Below are 23,919 nucleotides of genomic sequence, written 5' to 3' on the forward strand. Positions count from 1 at the left end.
GTTGCTGAAAAATGGGTTCTTGGTGTACGCTGCAGGAAAGAATTCAAGGCCGCACCAAATAAGCCAAGCAAGTAGTGGATTTATTAAAGAAGCACAGAACACTCTCTAGAAGGTGAGAGCAGGCAGCTGCCTGGAAGAACAAAGAGGCTTAGGAACTGATTACTTCTAAAATGAGGGTGTGAAATATTCAAGACTGACAGGTGGCCGTATAGGCATTCCTAGGTGGGTCGTTGCTGACCACTCCTTACTGTCAGGAAGAAAGATTGTTGTGCTTATTTGGCTCTTGTCGGAACTGCCATGGCAGCATAGGGGGTAGAGATTTTCCCTAACCGCAATGCTAATAATATAACCCATTATAATTAGCTCAAGTTCACCTTGTGGGCAAGATGGTGTCCTGGATCTGTTCTCAGTCACCAAAATCTACTTCTGGCTGGTCTGGTAGCTGCACTTTTTCTTAAGGATGATCTCATCTCCTCCCTCCTTGGTCTCCCTTTACCTCCTCCTTCCGTTCCTCCTCTCTCCCCACCGCCCTGTTCTTTCTGCCTATGGTAACATAACAACCTGGTTTATAAGGTGCTTTCCTTCTGGAGCCATAAAAGAGTTGCTACTTTGATAAAGCAAATGGATGTAGTTAAGGAAGACATCCAAAAAATCATAATCTCTTATTCCACAATCCAAGGTGCCTTTACTAAAAAGAGAACCTTGAGAAAAGGTTCAAAGTACCTTCGACATTGGAAGAGGTGCACTTTTTTAAAGTTTTGCTAAGGTTCTACACCAGACATTTTGGTCCCCAGTCATATCCCCTTGTCCTACCCATGGCAACAAAATAATCTCCGACAAAGCAATTTTTAAAATACATCACATCTATGTTCTATGGCTTCTTTATTTTTAACAAGGCTTTCGGTTTGTTTTTTTGTTTTTGTTTTTGAGTCAGAGGAGAATAGTTTACACACAATTCTTGATTACTTGTGGCTCTTGGGATTACCAATAGAGTGAAAACGGTGAAGACCACAGGAGGATGGTCCCCAGTGATTATACCAACAACACCTTTACAAGTATTCTCACTCGTAAGCAAATAGACTGGTGACTCACTGTACCTTGTCCCACCCTCTGACAGTGGTGCTGGGAGGCTCAGAACTAGCCCCCACTCCCAGCAGGAAGACACACAGCAGGAAAACTGAATGCAATCTGCCCTGGGGATGGGGGCCTGGTGGTGATAAGTTTGCAACTGAAAGCCTCAGTGCCTCTTTTGTCTTCAGCATCAAAATCAATCTTAATTTTGAGCCTTGTGGGATTTTGTTGTAATTATTGGAAATTTAGCAAATAATTACTTTGGAATGATAAAGCAAATGCCTAGTATAAATATGAGGCCTACGTTACTTTACAAATTATCTAGAGTGCCTCTTAAAACCATTAAAAAGTAATTCTGAAATCTTAGTCATAGTCACCCAAAGATTTCTTCCCCCTACTGCTAGAACGTTTCTGCTATAAAGCAGGGATAGCTACTGATGGATTATTACAAGAATAATGCGAAGCTGTTTATGTTCTTAAAAATAAAAATAGTACACAGCCCTCATTTTTATTTTTTGTTTGTTTGCTTGTTTTTGTAGCCCCAAAAGCATTTCCCTGCTAATACTACTCCAGCTGTGGAGTTGCTCTGAATAGTGTTGAAATCCTCAACACTTCTACATGCTGGATTCTTCACAGGATAGACAGGACTCCCTAAGCTAATGACTGCCTACAGCAGGAGGGCCTTAGGCTCTGCAAGGAACCTTCTTGTGGTTATTGTAGCTGACACCACCAATGCCCTCTAGTATATTCATGGGCAGAGGAAACACGATGGTGGAATTCTTCTCTGTGGCTACGGTAGTTAAGGTTTGCAGGTAACGCAGTTGGAGGGCTATGGGGGACTCAGCCAGCACCATGGAAGCTGATTTCAAAGATTTAGAAGCATTCAGTTCTCCTTCTGCTGCAAGGACCTAAAACGACAGAAATAAAAGAGTTTAGAAATAAAAGTTTGCAACTGCAATGAGTGCTTTTTTTCCCCAGTTGCGTACTGATATCTCTCTCTCAGTCCCCACCTGGCCACACTTGTTTCATCTACTCACCTCATTGGCAAGGGTAAAAGTTTCTAATCCTAATGTGATTAGAGAAATTTGGGGAGGGTGCAGGAAGCTGGAGATATTTTACAAACTGTGAGTGCCTAGATTTCATTTTCAAATAAAATAAAAGCACTGTCTTTTACCCAAATGAACACAGGGTCACCCACCCTAGTAAGGCTCTTGAATCACTTTGGAGCCTTACCTTCAGCTGCATTAGTTTTCAGAGAAGTCTGGCTTTTTCCTGTCAACTTTGCTTATCATAGGAGAGGTTTTTATTTCATTCTGTTGCCAACTTAGTCTCATTCTTATAACATAAGAATTGTTTCCAGTTCTCTCCACTCTTGATTACAAACTGCAGCAAGTGCCAGTCTGATAACACTCATTGGAAATCTCACCACTCTTCCCATTCTCAGACAGTGCAAGAGTGACTTGGAATTTGGCTGCCCCATCTGTGGGCACTCAACAGCCATGTGAGAAAGCACCCTCCTATCTGTCATGGCCAGGTCCACTGCTTGGAAGCTGCCAGGGCTCAGCAGATAAGCCAGACAGGTAAGGAAAGAGGGCAGAGGAAACCTTCACTGGCTCACAAGTAAGATTCCAAACAGGATACAAGGCTTCTAATCTTAACTGGTTTCTGATACTTCGGGAAACCCACCCACACAGACATGAAGTCTATAGATCCGACAGATGCAAGAACACTGGAGGCCAGAGTGCACTTACATTTTGTAATTTTAACCTGGAGTATATTTAATCTGGCCCCCCCACCCCCTTTTATCCAGTACCCTTAACATGGTAGAACAATGATGCTCAAAGTGCAGGCACTGAGTTGGCTATGTGAGAATCACCAGCTTTATAAAAATTCAGGTTCCTGGGACCACCCAAGACTGCCACACAGAGTCTGAGATGAGGTCTGGGAACTGCCGTTTGCTTATTCAGTTCTCTCTGGGAGACTAATGGGAGCCGCCTTGCTAAGCCACTGAGCGCCTGGTTGAGTGCACTCTTGACACAGACATGTTACGAGCTTCCTCAAAGTACACTAAGCTCCTAATTACCTTCTAATTCAAGGGGAAATTCTCAGTCAAACCTGAGAAAAATAAACCCTTTTCTTACCAAAGGAACTGAGCGAGCCTGATCTGCCATTCAAGTTCTATCCTTCTGCTCCAAGACTAGATGGCTCACCCTCCCGTGTCAGCACAGTAGCCCTTACCCTGGCCCTGGCTTCCCGGGTGGCCTCAGCCTCTGCTGCCATGGACCTCTGCAACTGCACAGGAATCCGGACATCTTTGATTTCCACCCGGGCCACCTGGATCCCCCACATCTCGGTGGCATCGTCAAGTAAAGTCTGTTTCCAAATCAAAAGAAAGAACATTGATCAGGAGACTGGTGATGGGATGTATGTTTCTGAGATATGTTTTATATTTGCAAGATAAAGTCCTCTAGTTTTTTTCCTTTTGCATTGACAGTATTTGAAGTGAGACACTTTAGGAAGGGAATAGGAGTTAGCATCCTTACTGCTCACTTCCTGGAATTGAAGTGACTCCCAGGAAGGATTCAGGACGGAAACCTGATGGTGTCCCAGCAGGATCCACCCCAAAACCATCCCTAATGAAGTATATTCTATCCACCTAGATTTGAGCAAATATCCCAAATTCGCTTGTCACTGACATCAAGCATGCAACAATGAATGGGCACACCTGGATTTTGTCTTGGCTCTGTCATTTGCAGCTGTGAATCATTGGGCCAGCTACTTAACCTGATTCTCAGTTTTCTCACTTTTAAAACTGGTTTCCTTTCAGGATTGTCATGAAGTTTGGAGATAATACATGTACAATAACTACAGTGCCTACAAATGACTCAATAAATATTATTATTGGGTCTTTTTGAGATATTATTTGTCTTGCTCTGTTCAACCTCTGTCCATTGGCCAGTTTTAAACAGGTAGCAAGGCATGATTTTTAGAGCAGAAGCAGCCCAAAGTCAGAGATATTCTTGTCCTTCGTAAAATTTTAAAACCATTGGAGATATCTTGCTGGTTATCCTGGAGGGGGAAGGATGAGAAAGAATACCTTGAGAAGTAGTGAGATCAGATGGGTAGTTCCAAAAGGGAGGGGCAAATATCTGTGCTACAGACTGGAAGTTACCCTTGCCTTTCCATGATCCCTGCAGAACCCAACACGGCAAAACCTCACAAGAAACCAATGACCTGACTGTGGTCAGGGAAAAACCTGAGTTATCAAAAGCATGAGGTTCTGGAGTGTGCAAGAGGTGGGACGGATACCTGCGACATCTTCATCAATATTATCATTATGATTATTAACATTATTATTGACATTGGTAGCATGACATAAGATTTTCCCAGGATGACAGGCCTGTCCTAGCTCAACTGAATCATCTTCTAACTTTCACACGCCAATGAAATGTAGGCATACGTGGGATACCTGAGAAATGCAGGTACCTCTTCTGGAGTAATCTAAGAATAAATCTGGTCTCTAACCTTTTCAGAAACGGTTAAAGTGAACAATGTTAATCCATGATTTTGAATTCCAAAGGAAATAGATATGGTGACTGATTTCAACAGTTCCCTCCTCCCACTCAGATATTGAAATCTATACCTTTTGTTTACAAAAAAAAAAAAAAAAAATTACAAACAGAAGCCTATCTATTTAGATCAGTTGTGTGTGAGTGTGTATTTGTGTGTGTGTTTACATGGGGAGGAAGGCGGGCGCTTTGAACTCATGGTATTTGATAGTGACTGAAAATGTAAATGAATGAGCTAAAGACACAGGTTATTAGTTCTCAGTGTCTCTACCTGGATGCTATGGGCGATCTCTTCTCGGCCAGCTAAGACTTGGGACAAGGTCCGTGTCCCTAAGACGTTCCTCAGAGTGGTCTGAGCCAGCAGAAACGTGGCTTGGTGGACATCGTGGACATTAGCCACTGCCGAGACAGCACTATAGATTCTGTAATACACAACCCCATCCACCTGTGTGGTCACAGAGTCTCTGGTGAGGATCTGGAGAGAAGAACAGGGGAATTACATATTCGTGACTTTCACAATGATCCCCAAAATGTCGGCAAGCCTCCCTCCACAAGAGTTAACGACAAGTTAGGCCAGCAGTCCACCCAAAATCTGTCCTGGCTTGAACGGAATAACATCGTACTTGATAACAAAAGTATTTCACCTGTGTGGTCTGTACCTAACCCTGTAAGATCATCTTAGAGAAGTTTACACCCATGGGGAGAGGCCCTTGATTTGCCATGGTGAGAATAGGTACTTCCATTTTAAAATGTCCTAGCAGAACCCTTCTACCTTCAAAACAGAGGTAAACACTTGCTTCCCTATAACTGCCATCTTTTTGGTTTTCAGTGTATCAGACTTGATGAACAGCAGTGCTTCTTAGAAAACATAGATGGCACCAGAGACCGTGTTCTATGTTCAAATAAATAAAAATCAATTCAGCTTTATATAGAAGCTCTGCAGTAATCATTCTGAATAATGTGATAGATGTTTTGCAGCAAATAAGAGAGATTTGTGGATGCACCATGGGAGCAGACCTAGAACTCACTTCTCCCATCTGGAACTGTCTATTATGGAGCCAGAAAAGACTCATGATAAGTCACTAAGCATCTCAAACTCTCTTATGAGTGAGGCTAAATTCTAAAGCAAGGACTGCGGTTCCCTCCAGTGGCATGGAGACATCATTGCTGGGCCTTGATTGAGTTTCCTGGACCAGAGAGAAGAAAATTAATATTTACTAATAAATGTTGATTTTCTATATTCTTATCACCTTTGCCCTCCTACACCATAGGTCCCACTCACATTTTCTTTCCTTTTCCTAGATCATTTTGGTTATCAAAGGGTTACATTATTATTAATAGTTCTGTTTCTCTTTCTTGTTGCCCAGGTACATTTGTTGTTCATTTATTTGCAGTACTTCAAGAATTGAAAAGAATTATTTGAAATCCAAATGCAGGCGGGCCCTGTGCAGTGTCTGCTCTTTTCCCACTCTCACTCTACTTTGTTGCATTCAAAAACACAAAACATTTTAAAGCAGAGATAAGTAATGTAAATATTACTAAAAAAAATTCTGAGAAGGTGATGGAAGGAATAATATAACCAACTATTCCCTTCCACCAAATGAAATCCAGCTCCTTCATACAATGATTTATCACTCTTTAAAGTATCTGCTCTGTCATTTAGCATCCCAGCTCCTCTGCCAACTGGATCCCTTCTCTCTCTTCTCTTGAGCTTTCTCCCACCTAAGTCTTCTAGCAATTCAACTCTTGAACTTGGCTTCATTCTCATTTGGCAAAACAAAACCCAGTAGTTTCAGGAGCTACCTCAGGGTCCTCAAGCAGGTCTCTGGGAATTTAGTTCATCCTCCCCTTATAGTTTAAAAACATATTGTAAAATTTCAACTGTTCACGGAACAGGGATGATATAGCTTTTATTTCTAACAACATATCTTTAACCAGTATTACCTCTTGTGGAGGAATGTTGCAAGTAACAGTCCGGAGATCAACTTTGACAAACACATCAGTGCAGGGCAGGACCAGTATTAAACCTATGAAAAAGAAAATATGGTTTTAAATTTCGTCTTATTGAAAATAACTACAACAAATTGTCTCCTAGCTCTATGGTACATTATTTTCGTGGGATAAAAAATGTTTCCCAGATGATGCTCAATAGGTACACCCATAACTACGGGGAAAATTATTTCCTCCTATCAGTCTATGACTAAAGAAAAGTGGTTCCTGGGGGCAGCCGGTTAGCTCAGTTGGTTAGAGCGCGTGCTCTTAACAAGTTTGCCAGCTGGATTCCCACATGGGCCGTGAGCTGCGCCCTCCATAAGAAGATTGAAGACAACGACTTGAGCTGAGCTGGCTGAGCTGCCAGTGGGTGGCCGGATGGCTCAGGTGCTCTTCAAAACAAGGTTTGTGCTGTTTACAACAACGTTGCCAATTTGATTCCCACATGGGATGGTGGGCTACGCCCCATGTAGCTAGACTGAAAACGGCGACTGGACTTGGAGCTGAACTGCGCCCTCTACAACTAGATTGGTGGGCAACAACTTGACTAGGAGCTGATGGGTCCTGTAAAAGACACCCTGTTACCCAATACAATTGTTTAGAAAAAGAAAGAAAGAAGGAAAGAAAGAAAGAAAGAAAGAAAGAAAGAAAGAAAGAAAGAAAGAAAGAAAGAAAGAAAGAAAGAAAGAAAGAAAGAAAGAAAGAAAGGAAAGAAAAGAAAAATGGTTTCTGAGGAATTAAAATTCTTTGGTAAGAAACTAAAGATCCCTGACATTTAATTTTTAGATTTTATTTTTAAAACACTCAATCTACTTCTAGCCAAGTGTTGAATTCAACAATTTTAAAGGATATTTTAGAAAGTGGTTTCGCTATATTAAAGGTTATCTGTATAAAATATTCAGATAATAAAATGTTGACCTTGAATGTCAGTGACTGTCAACATTCTCATTCATCTTCAAAGGAACATTAGAATTAAAAGCTTCCCAGGATCTCAGAGCCTCTAAAACCAATGTATTGCAGAATTTACAGTTTTCTTTTTTTAACCTTGTGGTTGAGAGCCTGCGCTCCAACCAACTGAGCCATCCGGGAGGCAGCTCAGCTCAAGGTGCTGTGTTCAATCTTAGTTGCAGGGGGCACTGCCCACCATCCCTTGCGGGACTCGAGGAATTGAACTGGCAACCTTCTGCTTGAGAGCCCACTGGCCCATGTGGGAATCGAACCAGCAGCCTTTGGAGTTAGGAACATGGAGCTCTAACCACCTGCGCCACCGGGCCGGCCCTACAGTTTTCTTCATAGCCATGCATAGTTCAAATACAATGGCACTCAACAACTGTAAACACTTTGACTTCTCTCTAAATTGTGAGATATTTGAACTGGGGCTGGGTGGGGGAAGGATGGGACTAACAAAACTCCTCTGAGGATACTATGATTTCTTAACATTACCCTGGTGAATGTTCTCTACAACAAGAATTATAAAGATTAGAACCACGGGCATTTTAGCTAGATGGAAAAAACAATCCATTTCCACTTACCAAAAAGATTTTGTACTACTGGGGGTTTTTCGTTTTGTTGTTGTTGTTGTTGTTGTTGTTTTTCTTTTTGGGTTTTTTTTTGCCCTGTGTTTTTCTGCATTGATTGAGATGAGCATATGGGTTTTCTCCTTTGTCGTGATAAGATGATCAGTATCATAGTTTTTTAATTCTTTTTTTTTTTTGGGGGGGGAAGGGGACTTTATTGGGGAACAGTGTGTACTTCCAGGACTTTTTCCAAGTCAAGTTGCTGTCCTTTCAATCTTAGTTGTGGAGGGTGCAGCTCAGCTCCAGGTCCAGTTGCCATTGTTAGTTGCAGGGGACGCAGCCCACCATCCCTTGCGGGAGCTGAACTGGCAACCTTGTGGTTGACAGGACTCACTCCAACCAACTGAATCCTCCGGGAGCTCAGCGGCAGCTCAGCTCAAGGTGTCATGTTCAATCTTAATTGCAGGGGGCAGAGCCCACCATCCCTTGCGGGAGTCGAAGAGTTGAACTGGCAACCTTGTTGTTGAGAGCCTGAGCTCCAACCAACCGAGCCATCTGGCACTGGCCAATGTGGGAATTGAAACGGCACCCTTCGGCATTAGGAGCATGGAGCTCCAATCGCCTGAGCCACCGGGCCGGCCTGTACTACTGTTTTTGTTTTCAAAGAAGAAACAAGCTTTTAGGTTGAGTACCATGTAAAGGGTTGGTAGCATCAGCAGAAAACGCTGCTAAAGTGCTTTCTTTCTTTTGGTCTCTAATCCTTTCTGAGACCTATGGTTAAGGATAACTGCCTAATTTACATCCTTTTTTGGTGCCACTGGTTAAGATCATGGCCTTAGAACAAGAAAGTTAAGCCCCAGCTCTACCACTTATTACCTGGGAACATTCACTTAACTTTTCCGAGTTTCAATTACCTAATATCTATAAGATGATGGTGAAGATTAAGCATGATTCAACATGAAATGAAATAAAGTATTAAACACAGTGCCAGGTAAGTATTAAGTGCTTAAGTAGTGCCAGCTCTTGTTATTAATAATTGTATTATTAAAGAATGACTTAGAATTTACAAAAGTGGAGAGCTTTTCCATTAGCAATTTGGCTAGTGTCCCTCTGGCTCTTATGTCATTCTGAAGTAACTCATTAGCCCCAGAGACATGTATGACGAGAGTAGTTATCCTGGGACATTTAATGATGAAATCTTCTGGGAAAATTCATTTGCAAGTGATACACTTTTCTCTAGAGTCCTCTTGATTATGGCTCTTCTACCTCTCTCAAATCCAATTTTATTCTAATTTATAATCTTGGCCCCAACAGATGCAACATGATTAGGAAGGGGTTAACCATATCTGTTATACCTCAGCTGGATGATTCTAACACTTCTGTTTTCACAAACCATAAGAACATCCATAATAAGTAATTCTTGCCCTCTTTCTTTTAGGTCTTTTATGAAATTGGACAAGTAGGGTAATACTACTTGCAATGGCCAACCCTCCTTAACAATTTCTCCTTTTGAAGTTTCTCATAATTTTTTTATGTAAGATATCTGAGTGCCTACCATGGTACATGGCCAAATAAGAAAGTTCCTGCCCCCAGAGATCATACAGTCCAGTAGGAGAGAGAATGATTTTACTCAAATACATCACAATAGGAGACAGAAAACAAATATTATTAGAGAAGTAGAATGAATAAACATTCTTTATCATGTGTCTTCTAAGATGCTACTTATGAGCCTCTCCTCTCAAGAATATTAGAATTTACCATATGAAATTACTATTTTTGTAAGTCAAAAAATAAATATTAGCAATTTCATATGGTTCAGCTAAATACAAAGGGTTCCAAAAAAATGTATACACATTTTAAGAAAGTAAAAATACTATTAAAAATGAAATACTCAATATGTACTGATAACAAAAGAATGCAAGTCACATTTGACTTCTGCAATTACAAGAGGTGCTCAAAGTGATTACCATTAATTCGCAGACACTTCTGATTATAGTGAACTACTGCTTGAGCAATGTTGACCAAAGTGTCCACTTATATACATTTTTTGGCACCTTCAGTATACACCAAGAGGTTATGAGTGTTAAATCAATAATTTATTTCTAGGGAATTTTAGTACCTGATACCCTACTCCCTCTCCCCACCCCTCAAAATCCCATCTTTTTACAGCGTGAACAGTTTGGAACATTTTTCATTTTAAGGTTGTAGAGAAAGGATGGAAATAAATACTACATTTGACAAAAGCAGTTGTACAATGACTTCCAGCTCTATGTTTCTATTAATCTTCTTGCCAGGAGAGGAAATTACTTTTTACTTTTCCATTAACTCATTTCAAACAGTGAGAGTAAAAAGCCAGCTCCTTAAATATTCTCCCTGAGTAACTTTGTCATCTACCTCCGCCATTTACTCCCTCCTCTCATTCTTCTCTCACTCTCTTAGTGGCCCTGGTAAAGTAACAACTAGCCAATGTCACCAGAGTTACTCTTTGCTCACATTAACTGAAACTCTCAGAGGGAGTGTCTCCCTCTGACAGGAAACATGTCCAAATTTCCACTCTCAAACTAGCGGTCAGTGGTCACTCCCATTAACTTACATAATAGGACAACATCCTTCAATTGTACAAAAGGCAAGAGCTCCAGCTTCCTGTGGTTTTCCTTTGCCTCTCAATAGTTGCTGTCAGGGAAAATATTGGTGACAGTAGTAATAGTATTAGGTGTCATACCTGGCCCTTTGGCTTTGTCAGCTTGGATGCGTCCCAGTCGGAATATGACAGCACGTTCATACTCCTTAATGATCTAAGAGATTAAGGGAGAGCATTTAGTCTTAATGGTTCATCAGCTCATATAGAGAGCCCGACTCATTTCCCAGGGTATTTACCTTCAAGCACATCCATACAGAGACAGGGAAGGTAATAATCATCAACAGGAAAGAAAGGGAAAACAGGATCCAGCCACAAACACCAAGATGTTTACTGCTGATGCCTAGGAAATGAGAAGGGAGCAAGCCTGTGACTGAGGTGGTTCTTAGAAATGGCATCCAAGTGTGTAGGTGAGGAAACTACCCAGAGATCTAGCTAAGCCTGATGGGACTGAGGAAGCAACCTAAACCCACGCACACCCGTGAATTCAGTAAACATGCACACACACATGCACGCATGCACACACACACACACACACACACATACACACAATATTCATTCAAGTTTTTTTTTTTGTTAGTTGATAGATTCTTTTATTAACAATCAAAAAACATCACACCTACAAAAAAAACTTCACATTTACAATAGGAAAATAAATGTTTCTTTAATGAATAAGTGAAAACTATCCAGAACCTCCTTATAGGATTTTAAATATGTATTATGCACATCTTAGAAGACAGGACATTACCTTGCTGGACCATTAGGGTATCACTGAAAATTAGAGACAGTGACTTACAATAGTTACCCAATAGCTTTCCCAAACAGCACTAACCCTGAAATTAAAACAGGAAATAAAATTTGTATTTATACCTAGTCTTAGATATGATTCACAACACACATCAATCTTAATTTTATGATTTTGATGTTACTTTTATAAAGATACTCAAAAGAAATTAAAATCTCAACTTAAGATACTGAATTTGAGGTGTGCAATAAAATTGTAATTTCTCAACAGCAAAGTTTAATTATCCCACAACAGTTCAAGGAACAGATACTATTTTACAGACAGTGTTTGTTTTGTGTCCTGTTCTCCTGCAGCATGAATCATGCTAAGGTTTGTGAAGCACATCTAGACTAGAGCAGGCACTGCTGATTCGGTCACAAATATCCTTCTTGAGTGAATAATCCTTTTCTTTTCAGCAGAAACGGCTATTTCACCTTTTCTGTTTCTTTTCTATTATGAAAAACAGGACTACACAGAGTCTTGGTCTCGTTTTTCACTGGATGATTAAAATCTGTACTCTAAATTATGTTAGTCTCTTAAACATCTATGCAACAGGGAGGAAAAAGCAAAACCATCGTGAAGACAGTGTGCTTTCCCTCATTCCCTCAACATAAAGCCAATGCAAAAATGGAGCCCCATACAGCTTAATAAGTCAAAAAGTTTTATATAACTCAATAGTCTCTGCATATCTTTGTCAGTTCCGTACAAACCATGTTCTAGCAGACTACTTGTATTCAAAAGCCCATTTTTCAAAAAGGTCCTACTTTTCTGGGTGGTTTATTTAAAGAATTCACTGCGTTGTGTATAAATACGTAGACATATATCCTATACATGTAAGCAGTAATCACACGACTTCTATCTGCCCTTCATGAAAGTTATCTTAATGTGGCATACAGACAACCACAGTCTCTTAAGTGTTTTCAGTCCATAAGCATAAACACACACACACATACACACACACACATACACACACACACACAATTATCAGTCTCATCAACACTCTTGCAATTCAGAAATCCTAAATGTTTTTCTAATTGAATTCTAAAAGAAAAGTGCCTTGAATTAAAAATTTTTGAAACTTCAGTTTTCACTATTGAAACTTCTATGTTACTCTATTTTTCCAGGAAAATAAAGTGGGGAAAAATTAAAAATAAACATAATAAACTTGGGAAAACATCCTGTTACTAAATACGTTTAAGGAAAAAAAACCCATATAGAGAAAATATTCCAATAGAAGGTAAAACCTACGTGGGTTGCTCAACACAGCATTATTTGTAATAAACAATTAGAAACAAATGTAATATTCAGTAACAGAACCATAAATTAGGAAATGCCCAATTGACAAAATATTACACAGCCATTAAAGACATGAGGAAGATGCTGAAACATGGACCACACAACGCTGAACCAAATGCAAGAACGTTCTATGCGACATGGAAACAGCTGCATTTACAAAAAAACAGGCACATAATCTAACATGCTGTGTCACTGTATTATGGGTATTGTTTCCCCTTTATTGAAAAAAAAAACACTCAACAATATAAAGCTCCTATAGTGACTGTACATTTTCTAAGAGAAAAGCATCAAATGGGTAGAATAACAAAAACAAGTCTTTGAAAACAAATGTCCCTGTGGAGGTGCACAGCTGACTGCATCCAGGAACCACTGTGCCTCTCATTACTGGGAAGGCAGCGCCTGACCAGGCCGGGTGCTCCTGAAAGGGCTGCTCAGAACAGGCCTGAAAGAAGGGGGCAGGTGTCTGGCCAGTGGTGTGTGGCCTCATTCCTATCATTGATTTCATCAGTTGGTCCAAATTTATCCATTTTGAGTACTTACACAACACACATGTCTATGTTTGAGAACAAAATTCCACATCAAAGTCGTTATATTTCTTCCGACAAAAAAATTCAGCTGCACAATGATTTCCTTCTCATAATAAAACAATTTTCTCAATTAGCAATTAAGTTATATTTTTAAAATGACAAATGGTGTTAATGTTGTGCAACAAATGACAGCAAATAATTAAAGAGCACTGGGTGATATCTACTAGAAGTAATCCTGAACAGAGGATTACTTACAAAAAGAGAAATTTCAGTAGAAAACTGAATATCCCTTGAAGAATAAATTTAATATTTTATTATTAAACAAATGGGGCAAAAGACTAACTTTCTGTAAACGCAATAGAACAGGATTAGAAAGGCTTCCCTAGACGCCCCAACAGCCTAGGGATGCAATATTGTTGATGGCTTTGTGATGACACTCCTAACCTCTGAGGTACTTTAGCTCTCTGAAGAAAAGGTTCAATCAAAAGACTAAATCATACAAAGCATTGAATATTTTCGAACAGTTGTTCAATAACAAAATTTTCAAACAAGAAATTTTTCATAGCACTAAATTATCAAATATTTGAATAAGATACATTCAGAACTCTACCATAGAGCAGATTGCGGTATATCACGGGTATTTGCGGTACTCTGCCCTGCAAAAAAACCGTCGTAAAGAGCTTTAGGTACTCAGTGTAGTGCTCATGTTTTACTTTTTTGCAAACCAGGGGTCTTTCAGTTACATTCTCTCAGTTGATTACATTCCAAATAGCTCTTAGATAACCAGGTCTGACATTCTTATAGTGGAGGTAATAAGCACGTTGCCGCACATCAATCCCCAGCAGTGGAAGAAGACCTGCTGTTCTCGCAGGAGATGCTGGTTAGGACAAGCAGTAATCTGTTCGCCTCCCGGCTCCTTAAGGAAACCAAGCCAACCCCAACCTGAGCCTGGACGCAAGCAGGTACAGTGGTCAGCTTCTTAAATTGGGCGAAGGAACCGAAGTCACGTTTGATGACTTCCAGCAATCCCCCTTGGGGTTCCCCACCGCCATTAGGGCTCAGGTTTGTCCAGAAAATGCTATGATTGCTATGGTCTCCACCTTTGACCCTTAGCGCCGGCTAGAGAGCTCTCTGAGTTGTAACGTCCCGCTTGTCCAGCGCCTCCCGGTACTTCTCGGTGCTCTCAGGTTGTTCACACAGGCCGCGTGCTGCTTGCTGTGGTGCAGTTGCGTGACCTGAGCTCCAGGGGCGCCATAGTCCTATGGCAAGTCGGGGAGTCTGCGCTTCTGCCTGCAGCCCAGAGACCCCAAAGCTGGCACCAGCTTCGGGCTCATACTGAGCACCGCCTGGCACAATGGTGACGGTGACACCACCTGGAGTAAACCGGCGACTCGGGCTGTGCCGCATGGACGCCACTTCCCGCCTCATTCAGGTTTTTAGGTTAAAATTGACTTGCCCCTTCCAAGAAAAGACTCTCAACAATCAATAATAATAATTACCGTTACATTTATATAGCACTGCCACTCTTGATTACTCTCAAAACACACAAAATAGTGTTACCCAGAGTGTGACCCATCATCTACCCACATCGGAATCATCAGGATGTCATTTTAAAAGGCAGATTCCTGAGCCTCACAATCTTCAGGTGCCCCCTAGCTACTCCACGGTAGATAGGTAAGGAGTAGTATCTCCAAAGAGAGACCATATGTCACATGAAAAACACTCTGAAGAGTTCTTGGGTATGAGCTCCTAGGAGAGCTCCCTTCCTTACCAACGCTGTGGCCTCAGGTAAGCCACTCAATGTTTCTGAGACTCCATTTCCACAGCTGTGTGATGGGGGTAGAAGTTACTGACCTTAAAGGCTTTGATGAGAATTAAATGACGTTATTTTTATATGGCACCTGGCCCATACATGAATATCTACATTAGTAAATGTATGTTACCACTGTTATTCCAGTTTACAGTTTGATGGATATTACAGAGACTTATCAGACATTGATATTTGACATTTCTGACTTTTCATGGAATTTTGCTACATTGGCTCAGTGTGTTGGATGTCTTTTTTCTAATAATACACTATGATAACGGGCATTTTGGCTTCATGAATATTGCCTGGCAATAAGATAGGACTAAGTTCAAATCATACTTCAACCACCTAAAACTTTGTAGCTTTAATCATATCAGTTACATAATTCTCAGGTCTTAGAATTGTTTGTAAAACATACCCTTTTACTTTAGAATTCGTTATATTCACTATTTCACCTTTTTAATCCTCATTTCTTCTTGTTTTCTTCTGCTTGACAGCCACCCTCACCCTCACCCCGACACTTCTCCAGCTGATTGAGTTCTCCACCCAGCACTAGAGCTAGTTATATTTCTTGAGTCTCTCCAGCCAGATGATCCCACAAACACCTTATGCTGTCTCAGTTAATGCCTTAACCATCCACACTACTGTCCAGGTTAGAGATACAGGTCATCATTGCCCCTTCCTATTCACTAAGTCTGATACCACCTGAAATCCCTCCTCACCCATCCATTTTATTGGTACTCACACATAGGTGCCCGAATCATACATTTATGAATATTTAGGAGGGTTCTAGGATTTTTTTCTTATAAACAATGCTGTGACGAATGCTTTTAATGTGTGTTTTTGTGCTCTTGGGTCGGATAAATTCCTGACAGTGGAAGTGTTAGGTCAGAGATTGGTACTTATAGTTTTGGCAGATTGTAAGTGCCCTTCAAAGAGTACCGACCAACCTACACTCTCTTCAACAGCACCCTGTGACACTGTGCCAATTGCCACAAGCCCTGCACTCACGAGATATTTTCTGTGTTCTCAGTTGTCACATTCTGAGATGAAACATGTTTTACATACATATTTGGTATTATAAACTTTTGTGTGCAAATGTCCTATTATAGTCTCTAAATGCACATAGCATACTAAATACACATATCATACTCAATAAAAATAAGGCTTTCCTACATATTGCCAAAGTTTAAATTCCTAAAATATCACCTTCCAAAGCCTTGGACCACAGTGAGGTGGATCATAATCGTTATGCAAGATGAAGTGGGGCTGTACGTGTGGTGGTCGGCTTCCCTGCAGGGCTCCCTGCAGGGCCTGTGAGCCACAGCTCCAGCGGTAGCACAAAGAGCCAAACTCTCAGCCAGCCTTTGCCCTTCTCCACACCTCCCACAGTTAAAACCAGCATGCTGTGCTGAGAAGAGGATCTGAGGATTACAATTCTGAGAGGATGTTCTGGGATTGTATTACAAAAGATCTTCAGAACTCTCCCATATTTCCGTTACTTCAACAAGGCTCCTGCCAGAACCTTCCCTTGAGGCTGAGGGGAAAATGGAAGGAAAGGGGGCCATGCAATCTCTCTGTTAGCCACTAAGCCCTGAGTACATCTAATCATCTCCTGCTTTATCCAAATCCATAGATGTCTATTTTCTGTGGGTAAATGTCATAATACCATAAAGCTGTCATCATGTGCTTACTTCCTGGTAGAAAACTAGATTTTGCCACCACAACAAATTTTCCCTGATTTCTCATTCATACATTTAACAAATATTGTTCCAGTTATAGGCCAGACACTGTGCTCAAGCTGGGGATACAAAGGAGAAGAAGATGGGCAACTTCCCCAAAAGAGCTCATGTCTAGCAGGGAAAGAGACAATAGGACCAGCTGTTATAATAGCGTCCGTGCTCTATTGCACTTCCTTCTGAGACATGTACAGCTGGCAAAATAAGTATAGATTTCCCTCTGTATGTGGCTGGAACAAGGACAACAGAATGTATAGTCAACGTCTTTCCTTAGTCTGCAAAGAGAAAGGTAGAGCCCAGCACTGCTGACACTGGGGAGAAGGACCCTGGGACTTCAGTTGGAAGGACTTGGGAGATAACCAAGGCCAACCCTTCATTTTGCAGCCAGAAACCTTCCTGGTTAGTGTTGTAATAATCATCTTAATCTCTCTTAAGTAAGGTGATACCCACAAGTTCTACAAACCGACAGTAATTTATGTCTACCTTTATTGACTTAGGCAGGGAGGCAAAACCAAGGTCACCTGTGGAGGCACGCCTCTGCGGCTTCGTTTCCGGTCCTTAGATACAGCACATAGCACCAGAGGAGACTTAAATACCTTTTAGGGCTAGGGGACAACGCAAGATTGACAACTTCTATGAGGCCAGGAAGTAGGGGGTAATATTCCAAATCACTCACTCTGCATTAGAAATGGAAATGAATTTTAGTAACTAAAAGAGGATGTGTGACTTGGTTGTTTATTTCTCAACTTTGGCTTGGTCAACAGTATTTCCATATTAATTAGATCAATACTACATACAATCCTTGCCCACAGATCTTTGTTACTATAAATCGTCATTTCCTCCCTAATGGTACTATACTCATTTCCTAAATAGACATTTAGGTACTATGGCATTGTTTAAAAACACCAAGACAGAACACATCAGGGAAATGAAAATCAAAACCACAATGAAATAATAATATACAGCTTCCAGAATGGTAAAGACTAACAATACCACATTTAACAAGGTTGCAGAGCAATTGGAGCTCTCTTGTATGCAAATAATACAATCACCTTGAAAAGTTATCTGAAAGTATCTACTAAACACACATTTACTTTCTGACTTGGTATTCAACTTCTAAGTAACACCTGAGAGAAAGGAGTGCTGATTACAGTGAAAAGTGTATTCAAGAATGTTCATTGCAATTTTATTCATAAAATCCAAGAAATGAAGAGCCACTCAAATCCATCAATTGAATATAGTCATGGTACACTCCGACTAAGGAATATTACTCAGAAAGAAAAAAGGCAAGGCTATTGCCATGTGCAAAATATAGATTAATCTCATAGACAAAATATTGGGCAAAATAAACCAGATACAAGAGTACATACTTTTTGACTCCATCTATAAGAGTACATACTGTATGATCTTACTTATATTGTATCATTTTATTCAAGAGCAAGCAAAACTAACCTATTACATTTGAAGTCAGAATAGTAGCTGTCTCTAGGTAGTGGGGTTGTTAGGGTATTATCTGAGGAAGGAGAAGGGAGCATTTTGGAGGGCTGGAAATATCTTGATCTGGGTGGTGATTGCATAGACTTACACACATTGAGCCTATGGGAATACACAAAAGACCAACCAAATAAGGAAAGCAAAGTCTGTTTATTCAAAGCTTGCCATAGCAAGGGAGTCTGCCTCTGTCACGTTTTGGCTGAGACTCAAAGGCAGACGGAGGAGTGGGACAAGCTTTTGAGTAGAAACAGTTAAGCCTTCAGGTGTGCCCTGACTTGGGGCTGTTGGCATGGGGAAGCTGTAGGCAGGCTAATTTGAAGGGAGGCATCCTATGTGATTGGTTAGGGGGTGCATATATGGCTCTCTTTAGTTGGTCCTAAGTTGGGAGTGGAGACAAAAAGTAGGAAAGTTGTCAGTGATTTACCAAGTCCTGGCCATTTTGCACTGATAGTTTCAGATGTTATTGTTTAGCTTCCTGAATTGTCATTATAGAGAACAATCTGGCTTCCCCCAAATCTAACTTATAGCAGGCTGGCTTGCTGGGCTGGTTATTATAGTTAAGCACGTTGGTTTTCTGGCAGCCTGCTGTGGGTTGTAGATCAGAGTTCTCTTTTTATAACCAGTCCAGCCATCGTCTGTTTGTATATTCAGTCTCAAGCCAAACACTCAAGACTTGCACACTTTATTGTATGTATCTCATACCTCAATAAATTATTCAAATAAAGACCAGAGGATATAAGGCCAGGCCAGTATTGAGGATGGAAACTCACTGCTTGCTCTGCATTCACGGAAAGAAGAGGGCAGAGAGAATTGAAAATCATCAGCAAAGCCAGCCTGTGGACAGATGGGAGACAATGCTGCACAGGGATGAAAAGCGAAGGCCCTGAGTCAATCGGCCAGACATTCTAACTGAGACACCTCCTTTTGAAAGCTAGGTGACATCTCCTAAGTCACTTAACTGGCTAAAGGCATAGTTTTTTCCACTGTTAGTACAGTATAATTAGATGTGAGGATTAAATAAATTACACGTACAGGAATGATTAAAGCCATATCAGGAGGCCTTCTGGTAAAAACGGGACACTGCCTGGGATTTTTCTGGAGATGTATTTTGGTCAAGATAGTCTTAATATTTCTCTCAATTTGACTAAACATTAAACAGACTTTTCCTGACTCTAGGCTCCTGATTTCCCTTTACTTACAGAGTTTTCTTTAGAACCATTATCATTGTAAATTTTTCCATTGCCCCTTGGAGATATAAATCGTTTTAAAAGCTTTTGCCAGTTTTACAATGCAGGACTATTTTTTCAAGGACCTGGGATCCATTCTTTTGAAATGTAATCATCAAAGAAGATGGCACCCCTATCTTCCAGAATCTGTGGGCTGGTAGAAGCCTAACTTCAGCGGGCACCTTGCTTTTAGTTGTATAAATACTCCCTGTTACAAAGATATGAGGGGTTCACTAATAAGCACAGATGCCCTATGACCACCCCCTAAGGTCCTCCAGTACTTGTCCACTAGCTTACCCGCCTTGAAAACCCTACACCGCTTTGTTTCAATGGAGTTGGTTCAGATTGAAGTCTGGCCTCCTTCCTCTATTGCAATTGTCTTGAGTAAAGTCTTTCTTGCCTGTGTAACTTTGCCTGATGTAATTTCTGATTTGATAATTTACATAGTATTTTGTAATAATATTATTATTAATGTTTTTCTCTTACCAGATATGATTCTAAATATCGCTTGTGGATATTCTGGTCCATCTAGATGATGGCCCCTCGACATGTGCGAGAACTACATTTTCAAGGATAACATAAAGTAAAACCCTAACCCCTGAAGGTTTCTACCTCCTAAAGTAATCTGGTCACTGACTTCATAAGTTCTTTCAGATAACTTTTAGAACTTTAGAAGCAAGAAACAGAGATACCACATCTTTGGTGCAAAACTACTACATCAGAGCTCGATGATGTTCTTACCATGATGGCTAGTCCTCTGACTACAAAATTCCATAATCCTAAGAGTTTTCCAAACCGTCAGATTTACATCTCAACTATAGAAGGGTGTTTGTGCTTAGTAGCTGCATGAACTTTACTACACATTTATACTGAGTTTTTTTTTACCATTTGATCATTTTTAGAAATATTTAAGATATGTCTTGAAATAGAATGTTCAAAAAGATGTAAAAACAATGCTTTTAATACCTTGCATCCCCCACTGTAGCTTAAGAATTTAAGCACTGACAACACAATTAAAGCCCCCTTGTGTGCCCCTCCTCATGACACCCGTCCCCGCCCCCCACTCCCTCAGAGGTATCTTGCCTGGCAGCCTCTTTATGATAAATTCCACTGAGTTTCCACCCCCATCAACCAAATACGAGATCAACTCCCAAGCCAGAGACCAGGCTTGACACATGCACAAGTGAATGGTGCACTGAATGCTTTGAACTACCAAGAAAGATGCTCAGCCATATAATAGATGTATTGATCTGTTTGAAGTTTCTTGCCTGGAAATAATGATTCATCAGAGAAATTCTGTTTGCGTTCAAGAGAGTCTTTAACCTGAGAACCATATGTCCTTGCATTTTTTCCTTCATATGTACTGCCTTACTGTATGCTCACCCCACAGCATTATGAGAAGACAATAAAGAGAAAGTTTTCCTTGCATTATTTTCTCTCCCCACTCTCCTTTTCTTGTCTGAAATAACAACACTACCAACAGCAACAAGTACAAATACTTTCTCCTTAAGATTTATGCCCAGACCTTCTTATAGGTTGTGTTTTTATAACAGTGGTAAATCAAAAACACCCTGAAAGTACAACATACAGGGATAATTAAGCAAACCATGATATAGCTACAGAATATTATATAATGAATATTATTTTAAGTTTACAAAAACATGAGAAAATTACTATGGTATAATGTTAAAATAAAAAACATAGTAGTATGCAAATTATATGGACAGTACAATCCCAATTAGTAAAAATATAGGCATTGAAAAAATATTGGAAGAAAATTAACCAGTGTCACAAGTGGTTTATTCTGACTGGTAGAAGCATGACTGGTTTATACTGTTCTGAGTTTTCTTAATTTTTGATACCTTTATAATTTTAAAAAGCAATTTTAAAATAAAAAAATAATCATGTCAAGTAAAAAAAAAAAAAATTCCTTTGTGTTTCCAGAGCAGACCAGATGCTTCCCAAGGGAAAAATAAAAGGTGCATGGGAATGAAAATAATCACCTTCCCTGGGATGCAGTGTTAAAAATTCTTCCGTTTCTATTCACTTCCAATCCTGTGGCGATACACTCAGTAAAATAGAATCTCAGCAAATTCCTGGTTCTTTCTCTAAGGAATCAAGGATTTTAAGCACCAACCATAAAACCTTAAGTGAAACCCTATGAGTAAACATTATCTTCTCTCCTGTCTTTCGCTCTGAAATAGACACACATCTTGCATCAAGGAATAGTTTTCAGGAAACAAAGAATTGTTAAAAAAAAAACACAAAAAAACACACACTGTGCTGTTCAGAGTGTGGTGTCAGTCTGACCACCCCACCACTTCGGGAACATATTTGGACACAGAATCTCAAGTCCATCCCAGACCTAGTGTACCAGAACTTGTAAAGGTGAGGACAGGAATCCCCATTTTAAAAAGCTTCCCAGGAAGATTCTTTTGCATATTAATATAAAAGGAACTTCAAAGATTTAGATGATCAAGATTCCAATTAACTTCACTTTAACTCTTAAAGAAAAAAAGACAGGGGTAGGAGAGAATGTCAAAGGCGAATAATGAGCAGTGGTGTGCTAGGAAATGTTTAACAACTAGAACTCTGGTGGGGGGAGCCCTAGCTTACAGCATTCTATAGATTCCGATGGATCCTTATGACATCACTGAACTTGGAGTTAGGAAGAGATGCACACCAGTGGCTTTCGAAAGCTGGTACAAGCCAGTTGTACAGTACTGCAGAGTCTCTTGCTGGAGGTGGTAACAAGGACTCTGTTAATCGTTTAATTCTCCAAACATCTGTGAGTGGAAATTTCTGCACAGAAAGAACTGAAGGATTGAATAATGTCTTGTGAAATGTATCCAAGATGGAGGAAGGCAAGAGCAAATTGAGCCAATAGGTCTCAGAAAACGACTGATACTGCAACTCTCATAAATTGCCAAAAGCATAGGAAACCAGAAGATGTAAAATGTGAGCCCCACTTCTGTTTGTTCTGTGACAGGGCAGATTTTTCATTATATTTAAAAAATCAAAACCAGGACACACCGTGAATACTTTTAAATATGTCTCTGGTAATACAGCTGCAATCATGCCATTTACCCAACTGATGTCTTAATCTGTTCAATGGAAGCTATGATGTCTCATGAAACTTCTTGTTTAAAAAGATAACACAGGGTACTGCTGAAGAGACCTCCCACTTGCTCTTCCAAATGATATTTACTCCCTAGTAATTACTTTCCTAGTGTTGCTAGGTCTACTCCAAGAGAAAAGTGTTTTTTCCCAGCTCAGGTAAATGTCTCTAGATGCATACTTTTCCTTTTACAAAGAGATGATGCCAAATGTGTTCTCTATTTCTAACTTATACTACGACTTATTTGGCAAGAAAAGGTATAGAGCACAGGTTAGGTCACACATACACGCGCACACGCGCACACACACACACACACACACACACACACAATCTCTTACGTCATCATCATCATTATCATCTTTATGGACTTTAAAACAAGTTTTTAAACTTTTCAACACTCAGTTTCCTCATTTGTAAAATGAAATTATAAGAAAATCTACCTCAGAATTATTGTAGGATTTAAAAATATAATGCAAGCAAAATGCTTGTGAATATAAAATAGCCGTTAGTATTCAAAGTAGTAGGTGGTGTTATGAGCTAAGCTTTATTTTCCTCGACTTCTCTCCATGTATCAAACATGATGTAGCTCAAACCAACTTTTCTTTTTAATCACAGCATCATAGGATGATATTTGGAAACGCGTAAATTTCAGCCTCTTCAACATATATTTGCTATTTAATGCAAAAAAAAAAAATGAATGTGGAGATAAACACAAATTCTATCTAAAACTGAATTTTAAAAAAGCAAGTTATGGACTGCTGTACAAGAAGCAAATAAAACCACAATAAGCCATGAAGCCAAAATCCTAGGTTCTCAATGAAACTGATGCCAATCTCATATGTATTAATCTACTCCACACTTACACTGAACTCTCTACAACACCACAACTCCCTCTTTGCTTCATATACATAAAACAAGCTTAAGGCAGAAAAAGGGAACTTACCCACTAAGTTTTCTTTATCCTGCTTCTCAGGGGAGGATGCCCCAGGATCCATCTCATTCTTGAGAAGCTTTTATATTTGGCAAATTTTCATGGGTTTGGAGCCTGCACTCTAGGCATCTATCCAAATGTGCTTGGGAGAGGGGAAGAGGAGAGATGAGAGACAATGGGAGCGAAAGAAGTTCCTCTTCTTTCCGGAGC

The 23,919-nt window shown here is 40.1% G+C and overlaps 1 protein-coding gene and 1 pseudogene across 1 annotated transcript; both read right to left on the reverse strand.

Moving 5' to 3' along the window:
- Window positions 1-59: 59 nt before the first annotated feature.
- STOML3 (stomatin like 3) lies at window positions 60-23,919 on the reverse strand. The gene is made up of 7 exons (XM_019753544.3): window positions 23,722-23,919; window positions 11,027-11,130; window positions 10,872-10,944; window positions 6,585-6,667; window positions 4,912-5,115; window positions 3,310-3,444; window positions 60-1,979 (listed from the first exon to the last, which is right to left on the reverse strand). Exons 1-7 carry the CDS (start codon window positions 23,771-23,773, stop codon window positions 1,755-1,757), a joined length of 876 nt encoding a protein of 291 aa, XP_019609103.2. The 5' UTR covers window positions 23,774-23,919; the 3' UTR covers window positions 60-1,754.
- LOC109459224 (superoxide dismutase [Mn], mitochondrial pseudogene) lies at window positions 13,970-16,606 on the reverse strand (annotated as a pseudogene).

Source organism: Rhinolophus sinicus, chromosome 16 (genome assembly GCF_057876585.1).
Source record: "Rhinolophus sinicus isolate RSI-liver-muscle chromosome 16, RSI-T2T, whole genome shotgun sequence".
Taxonomy (NCBI): domain Eukaryota; kingdom Metazoa; phylum Chordata; class Mammalia; order Chiroptera; family Rhinolophidae; genus Rhinolophus; species Rhinolophus sinicus.

Coding starts and splice junctions, on each gene's coding strand:
- STOML3 (XM_019753544.3), bottom strand. CDS start 23,773: ATGGATCCTGGGGCATCCTCCCCTGAGAAGCAGGATAAAGAAAACTTA. Junction 10,945..11,026: donor CTGTATGGATGTGCTTGAAG/GTAAATACCCTG, acceptor TTAATCTCTTAG/ATCATTAAGGAGTATGAACG. Junction 1,980..3,309: donor CCCGGGAAGCCAGGGCCAGG/GTAAGGGCTACT, acceptor CTGTCGTTTTAG/GTCCTTGCAGCAGAAGGAGA.